The sequence below is a fragment of the Zingiber officinale genome, chromosome 6B (genome assembly GCF_018446385.1).
Source record: "Zingiber officinale cultivar Zhangliang chromosome 6B, Zo_v1.1, whole genome shotgun sequence".
Taxonomy (NCBI): domain Eukaryota; kingdom Viridiplantae; phylum Streptophyta; class Magnoliopsida; order Zingiberales; family Zingiberaceae; genus Zingiber; species Zingiber officinale.
In genome coordinates, this window is record NC_055996.1 from 114,170,604 (window position 1) to 114,195,920 (window position 25,317).

A 25,317-nucleotide genomic window follows, 5' to 3' on the forward strand; every position below is an offset into this window, starting at 1 on the left:
CTGAATACTCAATAATTGAATTATTATTTATAATAATTAATTTTTAATATTTTTGTACTTATAATATTATATAAAAGGTAAAGTTGTGACCTAGCGACCGGTCTTATATGTTAGGGTAAATTATAAGAGGTATGTATCGATCTTTTATATGGAAAGATTATATATATATAAAATTTAGTTGTGCATCCCATATAGATATAATATAAGGTCAGACATTTAATTTAGTTACGCGCTCATTTAGAGAGGATATTTTTTTTTTTTTTGTAAATTCGACAGAATATCTATGCTGCACCATAAGCCGAGGACATCTCAGAGTCTCCCCCAGTATATATATATATATATATATATATATATATATATATATATATATATATATATATATATAATTTAGTTGTGCGTCCCATATAGATATAATATAAGGTCAGACATTTAATTTAGTTACGCGCTCATTTAGAGAGGATTTTTTTTTTTTAAATTCGACAGAATATCTATGCTGTACCATAAGCCGAGGACATCTCAGAGTCTCCCCCAGTGTTTTGTGAAGGGAGTTACATATTTCGTATTTTAAGTTATTTTTAAAATTTTGTTAAATGTTAGATATTAGGTTTTTGAAATTTGTTTAAAAAATTATAGTATTTACTTTTTCTCTTTTTCTATTATTATTGTTTTCTTCAATGTCCCCGATTCCCCTGCGCATCAGTCGCTGCGCCCGCCGCCGCTTCTGCCGCCTAACGCCGACGCTCGCCGGTCAGTACCCTTCTTCTTCTCCTCTAACCTCTCTTCTTTCTTACCGGTCTTGTTCCTCTTTCTCTGATTTCCATCGCACTCCTCTCATTTCATTCTCATCTCCTCTTTTATCTCCCTCGGTCCCTCTTCTTTCCCTCGATTTCCGTTATGCCGCCGTGCTGGAGTCGTCTCTGTGCCGTTCAGCGGGCGGAACGGCCTACCGGCACGGCTCGACACCGGAAACCATCACAAGCATCTTATCTATCACTCACTCTTGTTCGCTTTTATAAAGATAGTTAAACTATGGTCTAATTGTAGAAAAATAAAACATAACATTCGTTGGCTGCTTCTAAACTGGCATTGATCTACTACAGGATGACAACATCCAATGAGGAGTACTCGCAAATTGGTGTATCTCAAGAGGTATGTGATATTCCTTAGTTTCCAGTTGTTTCTTCCCTTCTAACAAGGCTGTAGCAATTTGAAACTAAATTGTTTTGCTACAGGAGAAAGACAAGCTGGTAGGAGAGGTAATCCGTTATGTACTTTTCAAGACCCACCAAAGTTCTGGATGCCCTATAAAGAGGGAGGAGTTGACTCAATTGATAACTAGAAACTACCACCAGCGTTCACTCCCAGCTCTTGTCATAAACGAAGCCAGAGAAAAAATCTCTAGCATTTTTGGGTACGAGATGAAAGAATTACAACGTTCTCGCCCTTCCTCAAATAAACAGGCTCGTGCTTCTCAACAAAGTATGTCATCTCTTCAGTGCCTTCAATGTTTTTTCATATATGTTTTTTGCATGTCTACTTTAAAAATGTCCAACGATGCTACTAAATTAGTTCCATGTGAATTTTTGATATTTTCTATAAAGAATTTGTGCTATGGGATATTGTCTTCCACCTAAAACTTGATAGCACCTCGACAATTATGGTAAAAAAGAATTTTGCAGAAGATGGAGAAAACAAACGATGGAAATTTTTTTATGTGAAGGATTCATATGTTTAACCCTAATTTCGCATCAGACTTTGTTGTATTTTTTTATGGTCTAACATGAGCAGTGCATGTAGGTGCCTTCGAGTCAAAATCATACATTCTTGTGAGCCAGCTACCTCCTGATGTTTATAGTGAATTTGTTGAAGATAAAGAGTCTTCACATCTGTCTGGTTTCGCTTTTGTTGTTATCAGCATTATACATCTGTCAGGAGGTAAACTTTCTGAAGGTAATTTATTTTATTTCGTCAACAATGCAGCCTTCTCTATATTTTGTTGCCTAATTTTTTTTCTGCTAAATAATGGTAATAGAAAACCTTTGGCATCACTTGGGAAGGTTGGGTTTAAATGAAAATGACCAAAACAACGTGCTTGGTAACACTAAGCAAGCACTTGAAACGCTTATACAGAAAAGGTGAGTACATTAAAATATTAAACTATCCATCATAGTTGTTCACTATATGTTGAAATACCTTACTATTTTCAAATATATATATATATATCTTAGATTTCTGTACTTGTTTCTTTGTTAGGTACCTGCAAAAGGAGAAAGTTAATGGCCCTGAAGGCAATACTGTGATGTTTGAGCTTGCAGAAAGGGCTTTAGATGAATCCATTATTGAGAAACTTAAAGACTACATTAGCCAGGTATGAAATTTAGAAAGCTTAACCATAATAAGTTTGTAATGGACAACTAGGAGCAGGAGCAACTATTTTCTATGGTTTAATAGCAATTTGTTGAATGGAAAACTTCATATGAAATATGCTTCCTGACATGGACATGTGATTTATTGCAAACTAGATACACGTGAAATGCTGATCCTTATGTATGCTCTTTTGAATGTGAGTCAATGCATTAAAATGAACTAGTGAAAATCTTTTTTGTCAACTTTTTAGTTTCAAGATAATAGGGCTTGTTGAGTTTCCTTAGCACAAGAATCTACTATATAATGGAACAATCAGAGTCAATATGCTGATGTTTTTCTTAGGTCTCTCTTGATTTTTGGTAGTTTAACGAACATTTTAACAACAAATTTAAAGGTTCTTGTGCTATTGACATTATTCACTTCATCACTCTCTAATTCATTGAGGTAATTAAATATTATTTCCCTCATTTTGAGATTAATTGTGATAAATTTTGAATTTACAGGGATTATTAGAGGCACTTTTATATTTTAGTTTGAAGTAATTATGGATTATATCAAGTGGAATATGTGGATCGGATTTGGTTTGATTCTAGTTGAATTTAAATTTGGTGAACTAGATTGGTTTTGAATTGATCCAAGGAGCTAAAATTTTGATTAGTTCTAACCTAGTTGCTAGGATTTGATTAACCCTTAGATTACTCTATATCTATAAAATCTGCCCTCCTATATTTTTTGTTTAGAAGAAGTGTGCATAATATAAAACAATGTTATCTATTAATGATGGATAACCTAAACCCCAAAACTTGTCAATGGTGATTCGTGAATAATGTACCTTCACCAGCAAGGTTTAGGTTTCACTTGGGATCACACAGTGCGCACACACTAAAACAACTTAGCACAGATATGCACATGAAGTGAGTACGAGGCACTCATTCATCTCCCTTCTTGCAAAACATTCTCCCTTTTTCACCTTAGATTGTTTTTTTCTTTCTAATCTCTTTTAATCTTCTTTCTGTTTTGATACCTTTTCGAGGTTTTGGCTTTTGACCAGAAACTACAATTTGATTCCTTGCCAAGTCAAGCAATACCTCTACTAAGAATCGAAGGATTTCTCTCAGTTAAACTATATCCAATCAATTTCAAAGTGGTTTAACTTTTTTTTTTGTGGCTTTAACATATATTCTTTTTAATCTATAGATTTTGCTCTTCATTATGGACCAGGTCCAATTTCTTGGATGAAATCAAATTGTCAAAGGCTGATACTGATCTAAGTTAGCTGCAATGAGATCAGAATCAGTCAAATTGGAAAAGCATGAAATGAATGCATAAGTAGAAATATCAGGATCTGATTGTTTCTTAATAATTTCTCTCTCATATGCTTCTTGGCATTTAAAGATCGTCATTTCCTGCTGTGTTCAACCAAAGAAAACTTGTCAATATTCTGCTATTTGATCTTCTATTGGTAATATGCATCCAGATGGCTCTGTTTACTTCGCTTTCACCTCATTTTCTGAAGGTTGTTGCCTATGCAGGTTGTTAACAATGACCCCGCCGCAGACACCGAGTGAGATGTATGCAAAGCTCAGGCCTGAATCATCGTTACAGAATTCCATACAAAGCTGTGATTTGCCTTTGCCGTTTAGCTACTACATCTCAAGTATTTTGCAGTTTGAAGGTTCCAAAATGTCATCTGCTGAGCATTTCGTTAACGTCGCAGCAGCAGTATCTCTAGATTGTAGAAAACATGGAACTACCGGCCATTTTGTTAATGTGGCAGCAGCATTTGGAATGGGAAACCATTCGCCTTTTGCACTTAAACCAATTTCAACTGCGAAAAGAAATGCAGGCAAATTTATCCCTATTTGAATCCGAACAAGTATCTGAGTAAATTCGTCAAAAAAAATAAATATATACAAAGTACGATAAAACCTCCAGTTTTCATTTCAAGGGTTATTTATACTGATCCTGGGGCAATGCAATCTCAGTTACGGTTGGTTATGGATAATTTTTAAATTTATTATGATAGTCGTTAGGAAATTTTGGACTAGATCGGTCATTTAATAAATTTTAGTAGATTGGTCAAAGAATTAGATGGTATTTAATAGTCGGTTGAACTCGATAGTTGGATTAAAAAAAAATTATTTATACTGATCCATGCTTATAAAAATCATATCGACACGGCGGTTTGACCTGTTGACCAACAATTGACCGGATCAATAGATGTGTCACCGATCGTGAAGACCAAAACCATTCCTCCCGCTTGCCTTTCCTTTCCCAGCGATGGATCGCGGAAGAGGTACGCTGAACTCAGTGTTGGGTTTCATCCTCGCTTTCTGTGTCTTTTTTTTTCTTGATTTCTTCGTCGCGTTCAGTGATCGAGTTCCTGGCACAAATCCCTCTGCTGCAGCGGCTCCCTAATCTTTCTCTCCGCAAGATCGCACAGTCTGTCCGGGTGAAGCGCTATGGTGGGTACTTCTTTCTTCTTCCGGCATCTCAATAGTGACAATCTGTATGCTTCATCGATGTTCCCTCTTTCGGTTCTCTGATTAAAGTTTGTACGCCGGCATTCTCATTTTGTGGAGTTATTAGGTTTTCTAAGTTCACTTATTAAGAAATGATTTTTCTCCCCCTAAGCGGATGTTTGAAAATTTAAATGTATAGTTGCGGTGAAAATTGGAGTTGGATAGCCGTGATACAGGTTTTTTATTCTTATAGTAGCTCATACAATTAGGACAAGGAAAAAAATATCTGCGCCGACGTGAAAAGGTTTTGAGAAAGTAGAAATTATTATGGATGTAGTGTTTGTATATTTTTTTTCCTTTGAATTTTAATTTCCACGAGATTAGTATTTAATTGAACTGATCAAAACAACCACATAGGATGCTTCTGCAATGAGATTTTATTGGACTGTTCAAAAGACTCTTGGGAAGTAGTGATTTTTCCCTAGGGCATCTAGATTGGGAAATTTGCAAAAGTTTGCTTCTTATTCAAAATATGAGACTCATAATCCTCTACGATATCTAACTTATTTTTTTCTCATTAATTTTAGAAAACGGTGAATATGTTGTTCACGAAGGGAAAACTGGAGAGCTTATATATTTCATCTTTGAGGGCCAGGTATTGACACGATAAAGGCATTAACCTGAGTTTCATATAATATGTTTTGCTGAAGTTGATGGTATAGGATTTCTTTCTTTTTTTCACGTCGCTTAAGGTAAATTTGATGTTTGTCGATCATTTCATTCGTAGTAAATATAAATTACTTTTTATTTCTTACAATATTTAAGAGGTCTTTTTAGTGTATCTTCAGATTATCCATTTTTGAGATAGTTATAATTTAAGATATTCTAATAAGTGGATTGCGGACCTTGCTATGCAAATTGTGGATTCTTCTCTTTCAGTTAACTACATTGTCATAATTATCTCTGTTGCTTTACTCATTCTATGAAATGAATTTTATTTCTTTATTTTTACAAAAAAATTATCAGAATAGATGATTTTAAATATAATTTATTATTTAGTTAGTGTTTTTCATGTTTTTAGGCTGAAATTTCTGGACCTGCAGATGCTGAAGAAGGAAATTATCCTACTGTCTCATTAAAAAAATTTGACACCTTTGGCCATGGTATGAATCTTTCTTATTTAGTCCTTCATCCTGGATAACACATTATAATAAAGTAGTTTGAGATTCTTTAGCCTTAGTTACTACTAATATTTTTATTTTTCAAGAAATATATTCTACTTTCTAATGCATGGCACAAGGCTATTATAATCTAGCATTGGAAGTTTTGCCAGGCACAGAGTATGTTCTGGTGTGTTGGGCAAAGATAGAGCAAAATGTACATTAGGGATAAATTTTTATATCTCTTGATAGAGAAGTTGGTATGGGTCCTTTACCAAACTGGTATAGGTAGCCTTTCAGCTCTTTGCCTTATAAATTTGGCTTTGCACATGACCAGTGCTATGCTTGTTAGTGGTTGGCTTAAAGTTGTTGCTTCCATGTGATGGTTGTTGTGGAATGATTCTTCACATTCTCTGTGAAACATTGTCTCGAGGCTCCTATATCCAAGCTATTTTCTTGTAGATATGTTTGTGTAGGCTGATGTTGTCTGAAGTTATTCTTAAAAATAATCTCTTCTATTGTAATGTTTATTTGTTTATTTGCTATTTTTTTCAGCACTCTATTCATCTCAAATGCTATTTTGCATTTCACAGAAAATTATGGTTGCATTAATCGTGCTAATGTCATAGCATTATCTAAGGTAAATTTGGCTGTAAAGTAATGGCAATTCATTCGAAAATTAGAATGGCTTTCTATGTTATTGTTGAAATAGTTAGATGCTTTGTTTTTTTTATTTCTCCAATTTTGCAGCTAACCTGCTTGGTGCTGTCAGACCATTATAGCAATTTTCTGCAACCCAAATCAATTTGGAATGCAGATGAAGCATCTGAAGGTTTCTCACTTGTGGAGCGTACATTGTGCCTAGAGCCACTGGAAGTAGGTCTATCATACAGTCCATACTCCTAATTGTCATCATCTCACCTCTGAAAATAAGATATAAGGTTGAAAGATTAATAGAAATTTCAAGCATTTTTCCTCACTTCTCTCTTAATTATGTTTATTTTCTAACAAAATTAGATGAACATAAATGTTAGCACTAATTCAGTGGAAATAATGACTGTAAATCTATTTATTTCTTCTATATATTCCTTGCAAATTTCCCACTTTATAGACCTAAATTATGAGAGCTTGTGGTTCATTGTAAATGGTAACAGCTAATAAGATCTTTTTCATCAAGTACACTTTCTTCAAAAGGAATTTTCTGCTTAAATATCATATTATATAGATTTATCCTTTGCATTTGATTTATTTGCTTTGATATTGATTGGTTCCGAGTTTTTATTTTCTTAATTTTTTTTGTTATCTTAGTTAATTGCTTATTATTATTTTGCAGGTGGATATATTTCGAGGCTTTACTTTGCCAGGTTCTCCATCATTTAGACAAGTCTTTGGAGGCCAGTTTATTGGACAGGCATGATCTAAAAATCTAGTCACATGTGTGCTCTATCGTGTTAACTAACTGTTTCAGTTTCTTGTTCTCATTAGCATGATGCATTTTATATGATGAAATTCACATCTGATCTCTAATTATATTGGCCTGTTGGGAGACCATTTAATATGATGTTTATGCTCCTAAGTTGAAAAACTGAATACATTGATTGTTGATAGGTCCTAGTTTCAACCTACAATGGATATAATTTCTGGACTATTTATTGGTATTTGTTTTTATAAATAAAATTAATTGATATATTGTCATAATAAAGTTAGTCATGTGGCTGCGAAGTTCATTGTATCTAGTATTTTCCTTTTGTTTGATCTTTTCATACCTCTTAAGCTTCAAGAATGTTTTAGACCTTTGCATGGATAGAGATATGTTGGAAAACCATTAATAGGTACAAGTAACTCCATGTAGACAACATAAAGACATTGTAGTTTTCTAATCATTGCATCTGTGTATGATATCCTGCAAACAATATGAAACTAATTGATATTTGATTGTTGGCACAACTCATCTTCATCTAGGAGTGCTGGAACGACCTTTTCTTCTCTGTATTATGCCTTCTCGCCTGACATGCATCTGGACAAATGTTGAGATGGAATTCAACACATTTTCTTCCTGTTAGGGCTTGACATAGGACTGCCACCTCCTCCATCTTCTTCTCCTTTTTGTGCTATTGTTAGAGCTTGGCACAATGACTAACACAGTGCTCAACACTGGCACATCTCGCGTTAGTGTGAAACCAATACTTTGGCACAATACAAGACTTCAAAACCTTTAGAAATTGTTTGGAAACTTTTTAAATCTTCTCACTAATGCCAGAGGGTATAGAAGATTTGCCGGAAAATTAAATTATCTTGTGCTCACAAGACTAGACATTCATAGTGAGTGTGATTCGTCCGTTCCTTGAAGCTCCATGTCATCCATGTCATGATCATTTGAAGGTTGTCTTCAATCCTACAGCATTAGAGAATACCCTAGGAAAAAGTCACTTATCAAGACTAACATCACCTTTAGATTGTAGGATATATTGATGTATTCATATTCTTACTAGTTTATGGTAGTCCATGCTTTTTTGCTCTCTTATAACTCATATTTTTGTTATTCTAGGCATTAGCAGCAGCATCTAAGACAGTGGATTGCCTAAAATTGGTGCATAGTTTGCATGCTCTGTTTATTTTAGCTGGACATAACAATGGTATGTTTATATATCAGGTGGATATCCTGTTAAATCATTATATTTTACTAGTTTTTATTTGTCATATTTAACGTCCCAAGAGAATCCCTTCTCATGGGTGAGAAAGTTTATCTAGGCTGCCAAGAAGCCTCTTCTCATGGGGGAGAAGTTTATCTTGGCTGCCAATTTTGCAGACTCATCCTTGTGCTAATCACTGGTTCATGCTGTGGAGGAAGCTCGGCAACTCTCACATGTCCAAACCTATTATAGAAAAACAGAAGAAACCATTACACCGAAGCATAAACAATAATGCCATATATAATATCTCAAAGTGTAATCACAAGATTTTAAGGTTAGAGAAATTACAGACGGATATAATAGAGTGCATCTCATGAAAATTTAAAATAAAAAAATAAATATGCTACAAATTTACAGTAAAAATTTCATGCAAATCTTCAACTCGAGTAGCAGGGATGTTTTATTGTAACACTAAAGTATGCCTTAAAATTGACCCTAATCCCCCATATTAACCATTTTTTATAATAATATTTATTTTTGATGAATTTAATTTTTGATGCTTCATCTGCTGACTTCCTAATTCTGTTACAGGTATTTAACTATTTCATGATCTCCCTTTTTTTTGGTCACCGAACCTTCCTATGTCCAATACTTATCCAGCAACACCTCTTTTCACCTTCCAACCCTTTCAATCATCCTATAACCTGTTGTTGCATTTCTCTGGCACTAAGGAAAACTCCACCTTCCATTCCTCTATGATATCACTGACTTCCCCTTCCACCTCTTCCCTCGTGGCTCAAGCCATTGCTGTCGTCCCCTTCCACCTCTTCCCTCATGTGGCTCATTGCTTCCTACAGAAGCTGAAGCTAGGAGCTTCAACTTTGTAGGTCTACTTTCCATATTGATAGTTCTCTTTTATGTAATGTGCAATTCTAGCTGTCAACAAAATCTCACACTAAAATGCTTTCATTTGTGAGCAGCCCCCTTCTCACATTCTTCTAATCCGCTACCTTAGCGGCCCCCCTAGTGTCGGCCCCATGGATATAGAGGGAGGTACATGCAAGTACATAGGTCATAGACGCATGGTGGGGTAAACTCAGGTCATCAGTTCCTGAGAATTGACCTCTGGCCATTACGTCAGAGATGTTATGCGCCCACCGTTTGCGCTACGCCCTGGGGGCACCCCCTTCTCACTTTCTTGCTTCTGCTACTGAAGGATGAAATAACTACTCTCTTGCTTCTGACATGATTCTATCTTATATCTTCATTGTAGAATTTGTTCTATTTACTCCAGGCAACCACCATTGCTATCCATTACCAGTTTTATATTAACGTGTGCCTTTACTTTTTGTTTCATAGTTCTGACCATATTGGAGATCCTAGTGTTTTGTAGTTATTATTAGATTTATGGTGCTTAATTGTTGTGATACAATCAAAGTTTCATATTAGCAAAAATATGGAAAAGCTCATGTGTTTAAAAGGATGTAAGATATCTCCATTGGCATGAGTTTAGGCCCAGAGTGGACAATATAATGTCATTATGGAAATATGTACATTCCTTTGGACACAACAAATCGTATCAGAGTTATAGTCCAGACAAGATGTCATGTGAGGTGGCCTTGAACGAAGTTGTTGAAGGCCCGGAGCAGGTCAAGGTGATCTGATGTTCGCGGGGAGGCAGGTCAGGGTAATCGGATGTTTGCGGAAAGACCCGGAGCAGGTCAAGAATGACCGAATGTGGATGCTTATGGGGAGGCTCGGAGCAGGTCAGGATGATCAAATGCTCATATGCTCGTGGGGAGGGCCGAAGCATGTCAGAGTAACCGGATGTTCGCAGGGAGACCCGGAGCAGGTCAGGGTGATCGGATGCTCACAGATAGGCTTGGAACATGTCAAGAATAATCGGATGCGGATGCTTGCGAGAAGCCGAAGCATGTCAGGATGACCGGATGCTTCTGAAGAAGGCCCAGAGCAAGTAAGGTGGATGCTTGCGGAGAGGCCCGGAGCAGGTCAGGATGACCGGATGCTTGCGGGGAAGGCCCAGAGCAGGTCAGGATGCCGGATGCTTGCGAGGAAGGCCCAGAGTAGATCAAGGTGACCGGATGCTTGCGGGGGAGGTCTGGAGCATGTCAAGGTGATCAGATGTAGATGTGGATGCTTGCGTGGAGGCGCGGAGTAGATCAGAATAATCAGATGCTTGCAGGGAAGGCTCGGAGCAGGTTAAGGTGATCGGATGCTCGCAGGAAATGCTCGGAGTAGGTCAGGGTGATCGGATGCTCACGGAGAGGTCCTTAGTTTGAGGGGAAAATTGTTGGGGATTCAATCAAAGTCCACATTGGAAAGATATGGAAAAGATCATGGGTTTAAAACAGTGCTCTAAATGGCGTTGTAGGCGGCCGCCCAGGCGGGAGGCGGAGATCAGCGGAGATCATCTGCCCCGCTTTTGTCAGAGGAGGTGAACTTAAAAGGCGGGGTAAAACAAGTAGGTTAAAAAAAACTTAATTGCCTTCCACCTTGGCCTCCTTCCACCTGCAGCCGCTTCACAGCTTCTGTCGCCAACCACCTATAGCTATAGCTGCAAGCCGCCTGTGCTACTGCCCGCCACTACTGCGGTTGCTGTCATCAGGTAAGGTTTTCAAAAATCTAGATTTCAAAGTTTCCTTCGGAGGCTTGTGCAAGAACGCAGGACGCCTCGCCGGACCTATCGCTAGGGCACGGAAACTGTCCCGTCACGAGGGCACAGACGCATCGCACGGGCTTGACGACAAGCTCGGACGTGTCACCCGGGCCTAGCAAGGCTTCCGTGCACCCACAACGAACCGCCCGACGAATGTCCGTCGCACGTGCTCTCACTCGACGAATGTCCGTCGCACGTGCTCTCACGAAGTAGAAACCGATTACACTTCTGTTTTTTTGTTTTTTGTGCTTTTTTATTTTTAAACTTAGGATTTAATTAAATTTAATCAAATACTTTATATTAATAATTTTAATCAACTCCTAGCTATGATTTAGATAATTTAAATAGATCTAATTAAAACCTAACTTACACCGCATACCCCGTCCCCACCTAAGATATTTTTTAATTTAAAAATTTTTTGTGCTTAATATCTTAATCCAACATCTAAAGTCTAAAGGCAAAATCCTAAATGGCATATCCACAAGCTAAAAAAATAATCAAAAAAAAAAAATCCCAAATCTACTGATGATATATACATAGCTATTAGTCTATTATATATTTAATTTTCTAATATTTAGATTAAATTGTTGCACTAAATTTTAATTCTTAATTTGTTTTATTATTGAAGATTAATGGCGGAAAATGAGAAACAACCGGAGGTGGAATTGAAGCGGAAGTCTAATGATATTGTTTGAGATTATGGGGTGCAATATTGCAAAGAAAAAAAAAGATTGGATCACATGCAAATTATGCAAGAGACTTATCAAAGGAGTTTATCGAATTAAACATTATATTGCGGGTATTGTCGGATAAATTGAAGCATGTCCTGAAGCATCTGATGAAGATAAAAAAAGAGTAAGAGCTTAACTTGAAAATAAGAAGAATAAGAAGCGAGAAAATGTGAAGAACTAAAAGAAGAGAGAGTGGAAGTAAATACAGGTGCTGATGTAGAGGATGAAGATTGTTAAGTGGAGGGAGATTCTTAAAGCACCTCATATATATTGATAAGTGGGTATTTGTAATCGATCCAACAAAGGCAAGACAACAGAACATAAATGATGCATTAAAGTTAAAGTTTACAAATGATGTGCATGAGTACCTTGCAAGATGGATTTATGAAGCAGGGATTCCTTTTCATGCAATTGACAATCAAGGCTTTAGACAATTTATAGAGGCAGTTGGTCAATTCGGCCTGGGCTACAAACCTCCAAGTCAATATCTTCTAAGAGAGTCATTTTGAAACAAGAAATTGAGAGAACAAAATTATCTCTTAAAAAACATGAAGAATACTGTATGAAAAATGGATGTTCAATATAACCAATGCATAAACAGATCACAAGAGGAGAAGCATTATGAATTTATGTGTTAATTGCAAACTAGGTACTTCATTCTTTGGTTCTATTGAAGAATCTATGGAGGCACACTGGGACTTACATCTTTGAGTTTGTGGAAAAATATATTAATGAAATTGGCCCTTAACATGTGGTTCAAGTAGTGACAAACAATGCAACAAACAATATGGTAGTCATGGAGTTGTTGAAGTTTACACAACCTCAAATTTTTTGGACCTCTTGTGCGACTCATACAATCAACCTCATGCTTGAAGCAATTGGAAAGCTACTCAAGTTTAACAGAATATTTGAAAAAGCAAAGGTTCTAACAATATTCATCTATGCACATCATAGAACTTTGGCTATTATGAGAAAGTATACCAAGAAGAGGGATATTGTGAGACCCGGGGGTGACTAGATTTGCTACTTCGTTTTTGACATTGGAAAGTCTCAAAGACAAGAAAGATCAATTGAGACTTATATTTACATCTGAGGAGTGAAGCAACACAAAATTAAGGAGTAGTGTGAAGGGGAAAGTGGCTGAGGCGACGGTAACAAGTATCTCTTTTTGGAATGGTATTTCTTTGGCTTTGAATGTTTCCACCCCTTAGTGAAAGTTTTATGCCTTGTTGACGGTGACAAAAAGCCCTCAATGACCTTTTTATTAGGTGCACTTGAACAAGCCAAGGAAGATATTAGAAAGACTTTTAAAAAATAAAAAAATGTCATCCCTATTTTGAAGATTATTGATGAGAAGTCTAAGGGTAGACTTGATAGTCCTTTGCATTATGTCGCTTACTTGTTGAATCCAATTTTTTACTTCAAAGATCCAAGCATACAAAATGACATCAATGTTCTGAATGAGTTCTTAAATTGTGTTGAGAGAATTTTTCCCATTGATGAGGATATATAATCTACTATTTCTAATGACGAATTGTTGATGTATAAGAGAATCTGGAAACTTTGGAAGAAAAATGGTGGTCACGGCATATGAGAAGGTGGATTTGTACCATGACTTTGATCCAAATATATATCTCTTTCTTTATTTCTATTCACTAGTATATATGTCTCTTTTATTTATTTTTAGATTTATTATTTATTTATTTTTTTTCTTCTTTAATTTTTTAAGTTGGATGGTGGTCCAATTATGATGGTGACACTCCAAACTTACAAAAAATGGCAATGCGATTTCTCTCTTTAACAAGTAGTTCATCAAGGTGTGAAAGAAATTGAAGCCAATTTTAAGGGGTAAGTAGTAATTCATAAATTATATTATTTATTCTTTCTTTTTATTATTTATAATAATTTTCTAATTGTTTAGATACATATTAAGAAGAGGAATAGGCTTGAGATATCAAGATTGAATGATCTTGTATATGCCAAATTCAACGTAAATCTTATAAAAAAAAAAAGTAAAAGAGAAATGGGTGGAGATTTGCTTTTATCCTCTCAAGCTAGAGAAGCTCAAGGTTGGCTTGTTGATGGTGGTGATGAAGATGAGGTCGAGCCGGGTTCGGGACTTATTTAGAGAATGGTGGCGAAGGTCTTGGGAGCGGATGAGCGTAAGGAACATCTCCATTAGAGAACTTGATGAGGATCTAAATACATTGGAGGAGGAGAATAAAGAAGATGTTGATTTTGAGTCCGATGATGAGAGGATTATGGATGTAGTTGATGGTGCATGTGTAGATGATTTAGAAGATTAGTTATGTTTGGTCTAGTCCTTTTGACTTGTCATGTTGAATTGAATCTTCAAATTTTTTTAACTTAGATTTTTGGTATAAATAGTGATATTACTTTTTTATTATTAATATGGTGCTGAATTTTTATTAATTATCTTGTTAGATTATCTTTTTTATTGTAGGAACCCTAAAAAAAATTCAATCGCCTAGGCGGTTGAAGCAGTAGGCGGTCACTGACCGCCTCACCACCGCTTACAGTCATTTACAACACTAGTTTAAAAGAATATATGATATCCCCATTGATGTGGGACCTTTTGGGTAGAGCCCAAAAACAAAGTCATAAGAGTTTAGGTCCAAAATGGACAATATCATATCATTGTGAAGATATGTGAATATCCTTTTGGACACAACAAATGGTATTAGCATCATGGTTCAAACCAGATGCCACGTGTGGGATGACCTTGAACAAAGTTGAGGGGAGGCCAAAGCAGGTCAAGAGTGATCGGATGCTCGCGGGGAGGTCGGACTATGAGAGTAATGGTAGTCTTTCGTTTGAGGGGAGGATTGTTGGGATACAATCAAAGTCTCACATTGGAAAGATATGGAAAAGATCATAGGTTTAAAAGGATGTAAAATATCTCCATTGGTACGAGACCTTTTAGGTAGAACCCAAGATCAAAGTCATAGAGGTTTAGACTCAAAGTGGACAATATCATGACATTGTGAAGATATGTACATTCCTTTGTTGATTACAATGTTGTTATGCTTTTTTTTCCTCAATATTTATCTTATTTTTTCAGAACGTCTTTCATCAAAAACTAATCTAATTGCTAATTACATTGATTCTTGGCTAATAGTTCCCATTATATATCACGTTCATCGTATTCACGATGGCAAGAACTTTGCTACCAGACAAGTTGATGCCCAACAAAATGGAAGGGTCCTATTCATTTTGCTTGCTTCTTTTCAGGTAATGACATTTATTTCAGATCTAGTGTGTGGTATTTTGTTTTTATATCATCTTTTGGCCTTTACGTTTACATATTGAATTCTTAGCACACTGGCATCTTTTAGCTTTCGGGAATTCTGGGTTTAATTTTCACTAGAATTCTTTGACTTGCTACCATCTCTCTCTAAGGGTCTATTTACTTATTTGGATAGAACCATAGTTTAAATATTTCTGATGTAATGATAAATAATCAATATGTACCAATCATATATCATTAAGTTCATCAATCGGTTCGTTGAACATATAGGATACTCAGAACCTTGTGCACAGTGAGTACAGAAGAAAATGGGTCCTTCAATCTTGATGGCAATTAGCAAGTCGAAGTTCCACATGGCTCCATGCTTGATCCATTGAGTCCATCAACCAAGCTTACTTAATCTTCTCGAAAACAACACTTGTAACCCTGCACAATTGATACACATGAAAATCTCCCAACTTAAGCACAATGACAAATCACTCAAAACATCTTAATTAAACCTAACCAAGTTTACCGATATAAACTTTCTTCAAACTAGAAAAAGTAATAAAAGGATTGCTAACACTGAATCAATTTGAAATGAAGCTAGTTTCACAAATAAAAGAGCTAGACAGAAGACGAATGACAGTGTTAACAGACAAGAACAAGATGCATTGACTCAATAATTGCAAGTTAAATCAAACATTGCTGAAAACATCCAACTATGCATGGCAAAATACTATATCATGTACTCCCACAGATCCATTAGTGAAGCATTGTAGCAATATATATTACTAACAACTTAGATATAAACGTTGCTCTAGTATCAAAGCAACATTCTCCACAATTTATAACTCTGTATCACTTTAACATTGTTTTAGTATATCAAACACTAATCATGTCATAAGTAGCACTCTGAGTAAGACCTATGGGTTTGCCCTGCTCTTTGACAGTATGAAGAGGCACACCATGTTGCCTTGTGCATGTTTATGGTTGCTGACATACATAGTTTTGATGACTCAATAGACTCTGTTAGCTGTAACAAGTTTGGTCTCTATAATATTTGAATGGGAAACACTACAGACTTAAATGTGACTATCATTTATTCTAGGGATCCATTTGTAATATCTATGTTGATTAATAGGATAAGAGGAATGCCAAGGGAGTAGAACAGAGTTTTATCTCCATAACATCTTTAAAATCTACTATGTAACTACACTAGTGTCTAGCATCAGAGAAAGTATAATAAATCAGACCTCTATTGGTAAACACTACATCCAACAAATGAAAAATGTAGCCAGAACGACAATCATTCCTAAAACTAGTTAAAGGAGGAGACAATTGTTACCTGATATACACTAGCAGGAAAATATAGTTTCCAGGATAAAGTCAAGATAGAAGATAACAAAATGGAAGCTATTGATTAATCAATTACTAGCATCGTCTGACCATTCTTTAATCAAACACAAAAGTAGTTGATACCGAATAATTATCCAATGTGCTTATGACACTCAAACATCACTAATTACTTAACAGTATATTGAACAATTTTTCCATTATCAATGCAGCAGAAAGTGGTTGAAGAATTTGAACATCAGGAAGTTTGCATGCCGCATGTACCTGATCCAGAGACTGTAAGTGTAAGTTTTACATATTTAATCTGGACAATGCTAAATGTAAATCACGTATCCAATTGCAGCTTCCAAATCTAGAAGAGCTAAGAGAGAGGCGTCTATCAGATTCCAATCTTTCCATGTAAGATGTAACTGCCAGTTGTAAATTTGTTTGTTTGTACTTCACTCCAAGTGACATTGTTTGTAGTCTATAAGAACAATACACTTGTAAACTCAGTATACTTGGATGGTTATGAAAGGGTAAATGAACATTTCATCCATAAGATGCTTCTTTTATCCTTAAAAATTTAACACTGATTAATGTCGCTGCTGGCAAACAGCTAACAAATAAGAATATATATATATATATATATATATAATCGTCTAATTGTATGTATAGTTTGAAATGTGAAATTTCTGGTGACTTGGAGTATTATTTGAAATTCACATATATTTGGATGATTGTGATTAAAGAAGATCACGGAATCAAGAAATTTATGAATAGTTCTGTGAAAAGTGACAAAAAATATATCCTTATGTACCCTTAAAGACGACTTATTTTTAATGTCCTAGTAAACTATCTTACACCTGTCTACAAAATTTGATGATGAACAATAAATGATGAATATGGCCTAACAAAGATGTAATTTAATTTAACTTAGGAAATATTGTTGATTCAGAATAATGTGTTTACAAACCCCACCAATACAAGGTCAGACGAAAAAGGTATGACAACCAGCATTCCACTGTCATGTTCTGAACATGGACCTCAACAGAGATCCAATAGGTTTACTCAAATAGTTTGCATTTGTATTTTGTCGTTTTTGTTTTTTTGTTCTTTTTATAATTCACTCTAGCAAATACAATGTCGATAGAATTATGATGTGCTTAAACTACTACAAACACCTTTATATTCCATTAAAGGTGGAAAAAACACAATCACCGACCCTTATCTAGTTGAAGAGCTATTGAGCTTCAGGATTTTCAAAGCTCTTCCCCTACCACCCTACTATCTCTGTAGTTAATTATTAAAGTTTTTTTGGTTAAATTCTAATATTATTGTTTCATTTTTTTTAGATATTCTTTAGGACATTGACAATTTTTTTATAATTAAATGCTATCCTCAGTTATGTATTTGTTCTTTTGAATCATAATCCCTTGTAATGTGTTTCCGCCTTATATTTTATAAATGTTTATCCTTATACTACAACTTTTAACTAGCAGGGAATACCGAAACAAAATTAATAGTAAAAAATTTATTCCCTGGCCTATAGAGATAAGAAGTTGTGATGCAATCAATTTCTCGGAACAATCTCAACCAAGGTAACTATTTATTGTGCTTGCATTCTTTTGTTTTCCTAGAAAACCTTCTATTTGATTGAACAAATTGCTCTTGGTTTAAACTTTGATTCCCTGTTAGGTTGAACTATTGGTTTAAAGCAAGAGGGAAACTTACAGCTGACCCAGCTTTGCATAGGTAAATTACTAAAACATTTAATGCACACACTCATCTTGGAGTTTTGTGCAAGGGACTTCAAATCTTGTATACTTACTAGAGATTAATGTATGTTAGGTCATGTAGTGCTTTAATATAGATCATTTTTTAATCTTAAAGCATGTCCTTTGATTATTCATTGAATAGAATATTGAATCATTTTATCATAGTTCATAAGTTATTGTTTGGGACGTCCGAGCATGTTCCCTCTCATGCCTTGGCCATTTGCACTAATGGCTAGTAGCCACCGTGTTAACTTAGGGACGGGTTGGTGGGGGCATGGGGGGCGAGCGAATCTCCTTTTACCACATAAGTTATTGTTTGGGAGCTCCCTCAACAGGCAATTTTGAAAGCCCGCGATGCTCGAACTTCTAGTGTAGTAAGGGCGCCACATCAGGACCCACTCGCACTTCCCGACCATCGGCCAGGGCGTCCACCCAAGAATTAGTCCTTGTAAAAAAATAATAATAAATAACTAAGTTATTGGCAAAGAATTTGCCAATAAGTTGCTCGTTGTTAATGCATGCATACATTTGTTTTTTTTCAAAATACAGTGTGTACCTTTCTTTCTGGTGTTTCATTCTCATTCTTAATGTGCGTAATGAGATTTATATAATAATTTATAACATATTGCTCTCAAATATTAATGGAAATTATTTTTTTAATTTGTGTATATTTTTATTTGAAATTAAATAATTACCAAAACTATATGGGTACGACAAGATGTAATACTAAAATCATATTGTTTCAGTTAGAATGGTTGCAAATAAGGTCCCAAATTGAAAACACATGTAAAGAATCATGGACTTATAAGGGAAAGTTATCTCTATTGTTTCAGTTAGAATTGTTGCAAATAAGCTCCCACATTGAAAACACATGTAAAGAATCATGGACTTGTAAGGGAAATACCAATCATGAGCCCAAAAACAAAACTATGAGGGCTTACGCCCAAAGTGGACAATATTATACTATTGTGGAGATATCTGAATTCTTTTGGTTCTAACAAGCACAACTCTTGTACATTACGACATTTTAAACCTTGATTTGACCCCTCATAATCCTAATATTGAAAGGTAAGCATTACGAGGTTTTATGCTAGTGTAACGTGAAACTCTAATGTGCAAAACCTTATGCAATATGCATGCGGTTTTCTCTACCTAGGTTACGTGCATTAATTTTAAAGTTTAGAGGATTAATCAAAAATTGCTGATTGTGTTAGGAATACATAGAATATTCCAACTCGATTGAGGTTGGATGGAAAACTGAGGAACAACCACTAAGCCTTATCCCACTAGGTGGGGTCGGTTATATGGATCTTTTTACGCCATTAAGCTCTCTCTCCTACTATATCATCTATACTTAAATAAATTTTATCTTGTCTTATTGTTGCTAACCAAGTCTATTTTGGTTTTCCTCAATTGATATGTGTATTTGTCATAGTTTCACATCGTCTAACTGGAGCATTTATCGGTTGTCTAAGTACATATCCGTACCATCCTAAACGTGTCTTTCGAAGTTTCCCTTCGATAAATGTAACTTCGACTTTCTCTCTAATATTTTCATTTCTTATTCTGTCCATCCTCGTATGTCCACATATCCACCATAATACATCTTTGCAACTCTCATCTTCTGCTCATGTGCTCGAGTCATAGCCTAACATTCAGCTCCATGTAACATAAGTCTAACTACGATTTTGTAGAACTTTCCTTTAAGTTTTAGAGGTAATTTACGATAACATAAAACACCCGACGCTCTCCTCCATTTCAACCATCATGCTTATATTCTATGTAAGACTTCTCTCTCAATTTCTCCATCGTCTTGCAAAAATGATCCTAAATATCTAAAACTCTCGGTTCTGGGCAACTCGTCATCTCCTATCTTAACAATTGTCTCATTACATCTAATATTGCTAAACTTAAATTCCATATATAAAACCTTCCCTTCTAGTATTTTCCGTCAAGATTCTAGTTTAGCATTTACTCCTTTACGTGTTTCATCTACCAAGACAATATCATCTGCAAACAACATGTACCACGGTACTGTGTCTTGAATGTATGCATGAGTTAGTCCATAATTAGTGTAAAAAAATAGGTACTTAGTTTCTCCGCCTGAAGTCTTACTCTGATCGTTACATCCTCATACATATTCTTAATTAGTTCAATATATATTATATTAACACCTCTTTTTCTAAAATTATTTATATAATTTCTCTTGAGACTATCAGAAGTTTTTTCTAAGTCAATGAATATTATGTGTAGATCTTACTTTTACTTTCGATATTTTGTAATTAATTGTCTAAAAAGATGTATAGCTTCTATTATCGACCTTCCAAGCATGAACCCAAATTAATTTTCGATCTCCATGGTCTCCTTAATCTTTTTTCTATTATTTTTTTCTAAAGTTTCATGGTATAACGTATTAGTTTAATACCCCTAAAGTTTGTACAATTTTGTATGTCTCCCTCTCTATAAGGGAACTAAAGTACTTATTCTCCATTCGTTTGACATTTTTTTCGTTTTCAATATCATGTTAAATACTTTTGTAAGTCATTCAATACCTTATTTCCCTAGACACTTCCATACCTCTATCGGAATATTATCTAGTTCAATGGCTTTTCCATTGTGCATCCGATTTAAACATCCGATTTAAAGCTAATTCTACTTCTGAAGTTTAAATTTTACAATAAAAATTTAAATTTCTATGCTCATTTGACCTACTTAAATTATCTAAGTTAAGTTGGTCACTTAAACCTTAATTAAAAAATGATGAAAATACCTCTTCCATTACTCTTTTATTTCTCCACCATTTACTAGTACCATATTACATTCATCTTTAATACATTTTATTTGGATAAAATCTCTTATCTTCCTTTCTCTCACTTTAGATATTCTATAAATGTCTCTTTCCCCTTCTTTTGTATCCAATTTTTGATATAATCGTTCAAAAATGTCATGCTTTACTTCATTCACTACTCTCTTAGCTTCTTTCTTGACTATTATATATTTTTTTAAGTTTTTCTCGTTCTTATAAATATATAATTCTTTATAAGTATTCGTTTTTCCTTCACTTTCTCTTGTACTTTCTCATTCCACCAACAAAATTCCTTACTTATTGGTTGCATGTCTCTTTGACTTACCGAGTGTACTCTTAACTATTATTTTTAACTTTGATATCATCTTATCCCATGTCGTATTAGAGTTACCGTATATTTTACCTAATATTTGTATTCCTATCTTTTTCTTAAATATATTATGTTTCTCATCTTTTAACTTCCACCACTTAATTTTAAGAGAGATATATATTTTTTCTATTGATACTATGTTGAATAGTTAAGCTTTTTCCAGGGATGCCCTTGCAATCTTTACAAATCTTTCTATCCTTTTTTGTAACTATAAGAAAGTCAATTTGCGATTTATTATTTCCGCTTTTGAGCGTGACTAAGTGTTCTTCTTTTTTCTTAAAAAAAACGTATTACCTAACATAAGGTCGTATGTTATCGCAAAATCTAATATAGTTTTCCCTACCTCATTTCTCATTCCAAACCCATAACTCCAATATACCCTCTCATATTCATTTTTCACTCCAATATGCCCATTTAGATTATCTCCTATTAAAATCATTTCATTTGGCAAAATGTTTTGTAATATTACATCTAAGTTGTTCCAAAACCTTGATTTGGTAGTTTTATCTAATCCTACTTACGGTGCATATACGCTAATTATATTCATAGTTTTTTTGCCACTATTATCTTAACGGTTATAATTCTATCATCTTTTCTAATTACTCCTAAAACTATCTACAACAATACTCACTCCATTTCTTACTTTACTCTTTCCTGTGTATCTTTTGCACACACAAAATATTAATTCTTCTCCTAATCATCGTATCTACTACCTCCATTGATTTACCAGTGAGGGTTCCTATGTTTCGTGTTCCAAATATTAGATTATTAGTTTCCTATCATATTTGTTCTTATCCAACATATGGTGTGAGAACTCATGCCTCACACCAAGTTCTCATGGAGATGTAGCGGTCCTTGTCGATACGTTACGGTTGAACCCTGCAATGCGAACTCTTGCATATTTAGCACTACACTCGAGTTCGGGAGATGTAGCGGTCCTTGCCGAGCGCGTTTCTTCCGAGGAACAACCTAGCATTAACACAATAGTTTAGTAGATCCGTTCATTGAATATTTGTCATAATTTTAACGCTAGCGGGCAACCTAACGCAAACCTCCTCCTTTATCTGGACTTGGGACTAGCCATGGCTGGTTTGTCATGAGCGGAGTTGAAAACTGAGGAACAAATATTTTAAAATTTCAGTGAGGAGCAAACATCTAAACATTACATTATCTTTTTCTTCTCAATTGAAGTTCTTCTGTGAATACCAAGAGGAGAATGTTTCATAAAAAATCAATTCAATAACGTTTTCACTCAGAAATAGAATATCATTTCTATTTATATGCATGACCTTACATTTTTCACATATATAGATCTTATGGTTGAGCATTCGTATTAAGGACCCCACAATCAGCATTATATCAGTGACATTTGATATGGAAATTCTTTTGCTATTATACTTTTACTAAGTCCTGGTCTTCCATTTTTTTTTAGTTGTTTATATACCATTTGCAATATCTTTTCTGCTTGCAGGTGTGTTGTAGCATATGCTTCTGATCTTATCTTTGGTGGCATTAGCCTAAATCCTCACCGAAGGAGGGGCTTGAAGACAGCATCTCTCAGTTTGGATCATTCGTATATTCTTAAAACTTAAATATAATGTTGTTTTTTTGTCTCTATGTTACTTGTAAATGTCAAGTTTAATAGCTCTATAAAGGGTGGAATTATAATTATGTATGGTTTAATAGTCTTTATCTAAGTCATGGACATGATTGTCCTAATTGATTGACCTAGTTTCGGATCCAGGATTAAATTTGGATCTAATGAGCTTCAAATAAGACCCATTATGTTCCTAAGATGTGAAAAGAATATCATGCAGTTTGTAGCTCTTTGATTTGGGTTGAACCAGAGCCAAAATCCAGCTGACTGGGTTAACCACTTAAACTAGGAACTGGTTCTGTAGCTAATTCATTTATTAAACATTGCTCTTGATAGGATGTTCTGTGATTATAGAAATAGTTGAATCTTTGCTCTTCAAAGATATCATGATCTTCAATGACAGCTCGATGGAATTGCTTAAGTGGTCAGTTGAAGTGAGTGGCATCTGCCAGAATGAAAATCTTTGGTTCCTGCCCCACTAGTTGGACTACATGCTCTCTGTCGAAGTTTTCTTCGTTTGGATCCAAAATACTTTTGTAAACTAGTCTAGGAATTTATTCCTTCCCAAGAGTGCTTTAGTGAGTAGGCATTACATGGTAACCAATAGATTCCATACATGAACTTAATCTGGTCTGAGCCCTTGTTTGATTCAACTAATGTGATTAGTTTCTATGTCTCATAAATTATACCAGTATCTTGTTTGCTGATGTGATAATTGAAATTTTAATTCACAGTCGACTCTTTCAATTCTGCACAAAGGAATTATGTAAACTACCATGATGCTGCTATTTCGGCATGAAGTGGCATTATTGTCATCTCACTTAAATTCTGTCATCTTGCGAGTTGTGAATATGCCTTGGACACTTAGGTTTGTCTGTGCCTCTACTCGACTTGAATATGGGAGAAGCAAATTACTTCTTTATCTTTCCCCTTCGGTGCTTCAAACGTTTGCATCCCGGCATGAACATATAAAATATGAAGAATATATCTTACTTTAGTGGAAACCAAAATCTCCAATCAGTTGTGAACTAGTCATAAATACTCTCAACTATTATTCAGAAGTTCTTTTTGTTGTTTGGATGGTATGTTTACTTTCCCCAATTTAAGGGTTGTTTATTTCTGTCATTGGTTGCTTTCTAGGATTTGGTTCCATAGACCTGTAAGAGCGGACGATTGGCTGTTATTTGTGGTGGGTAATTAGACAACCATTTTTTTTCTCAACTCTCTGACATGATTTTCCTGGGCTCCTAATCACATTCTTGACTGATGCAGATGGAGAGCTCATCTGCTAGCGGAGGCCGTGGATTATGCAATGGTCAAATGTTTAACAAGAGCGGTCAGGTAATCAATCTGCTCCCTTGTAATTCAGCGCTATCCTCTGGAAATTGTAATGACAGGCAATCCTGAATACATACATCTGTCTGCAGCTAATCATGTCGCTAACCCAAGAGGGTCTTATTAGAAAAGCTAAAGTAGCAGTACAAAATGAAGTTCCCAAATCCAAGCTCTAAGAGCCCTTTGGTGTTCCTCTCCTGCCTTTAAGTTGTGCTGCTCGCACTAAGATTCTCCATTTGTATTTCAAAGTGGGGGCCTAGGTCTAACACCTCAAAGGATGGCTGATGTATTGAATAATAGTACCTACGGGAGTAAAAGAGGAAATGCTTATGTTTGGACTTATGTGTATAGTATTCAATCAGTGCCTAGCTTTAACCAAGCAAAGTTGGTCAATAGTTAAACAAACAACGTTTGGACATCTTGATCAATCAGTGTATAGCTTTGTCAAGTTTTTATAATATTGAGAAATTTCATTGGGGAGCCGACAATACTAGGGTGTTTGAAATGAGCGTTACCAGACAAAAATTCATTCATTTTCATTCAAAAGTAAGGCCGTGGGACGCTGCTGCTGCTCTGGTCTTGGTGGCATCCACGTCAGTCATCCTCTACGGCCGGGCCACTCGCCAGGCCCCACCTCAGCCGCTGCTCGTGCGTGCGTGCGCGCGTGTTGCATCTCGAGATCGAGCTTCCTGTTGCGCTCCCTCCTGTTTGCTTCTGTTGCTCCTTTTGTTCTCTTCCTACCGTCGCTCTCATCCAAATCCTTCACTGAGCTCACCCCCTATCTAATCTGTCTGCCCTCCTTCCTCCACCTCCCTCTCT

The 25,317-nt window shown here is 35.5% G+C and overlaps 2 protein-coding genes across 8 annotated transcripts; both read left to right on the forward strand.

The window, feature by feature from the left end:
* Positions 1-644: 644 nt before the first annotated feature.
* Positions 645-4,228, forward strand: LOC121989027. Of its 2 annotated transcripts, none has more exons than XM_042542821.1 (7): positions 645-747; positions 1,101-1,149; positions 1,233-1,479; positions 1,798-1,950; positions 2,033-2,135; positions 2,254-2,368; positions 3,900-4,228. In XM_042542821.1, the coding sequence occupies exons 2-7, from the start codon at positions 1,102-1,104 to the stop codon at positions 3,933-3,935; spliced, it is 702 nt and encodes a 233-aa protein (XP_042398755.1). In that variant the 5' UTR covers positions 645-747; position 1,101; the 3' UTR covers positions 3,936-4,228. The 2 variants fall into 2 exon arrangements, with proteins under 2 accessions (XP_042398755.1, XP_042398756.1); XM_042542822.1 differs by having other exon boundaries at positions 1,798-1,935.
* Positions 4,229-4,361: 133 nt separating this feature from the next.
* LOC121989026 (acyl-coenzyme A thioesterase 8-like) lies at positions 4,362-24,986 on the forward strand. Of its 6 annotated transcripts, none has more exons than XM_042542814.1 (17): positions 4,362-4,663; positions 4,740-4,832; positions 5,417-5,484; positions 5,911-5,992; positions 6,583-6,629; positions 6,740-6,865; positions 7,323-7,400; positions 8,538-8,625; positions 15,170-15,282; positions 16,846-16,917; positions 16,977-17,032; positions 18,115-18,213; positions 18,311-18,367; positions 23,038-23,139; positions 24,304-24,352; positions 24,436-24,504; positions 24,591-24,986. In XM_042542814.1, the coding sequence occupies exons 1-17, from the start codon at positions 4,648-4,650 to the stop codon at positions 24,672-24,674; spliced, it is 1,299 nt and encodes a 432-aa protein (XP_042398748.1). In that variant the 5' UTR covers positions 4,362-4,647; the 3' UTR covers positions 24,675-24,986. The 6 variants fall into 6 exon arrangements, with proteins under 6 accessions (XP_042398748.1, XP_042398750.1, XP_042398749.1 ...); XM_042542816.1 differs by having other exon boundaries at positions 16,846-16,911; XM_042542815.1 differs by having other exon boundaries at positions 16,849-16,917.
* Positions 24,987-25,317: the final 331 nt, after the last annotated feature.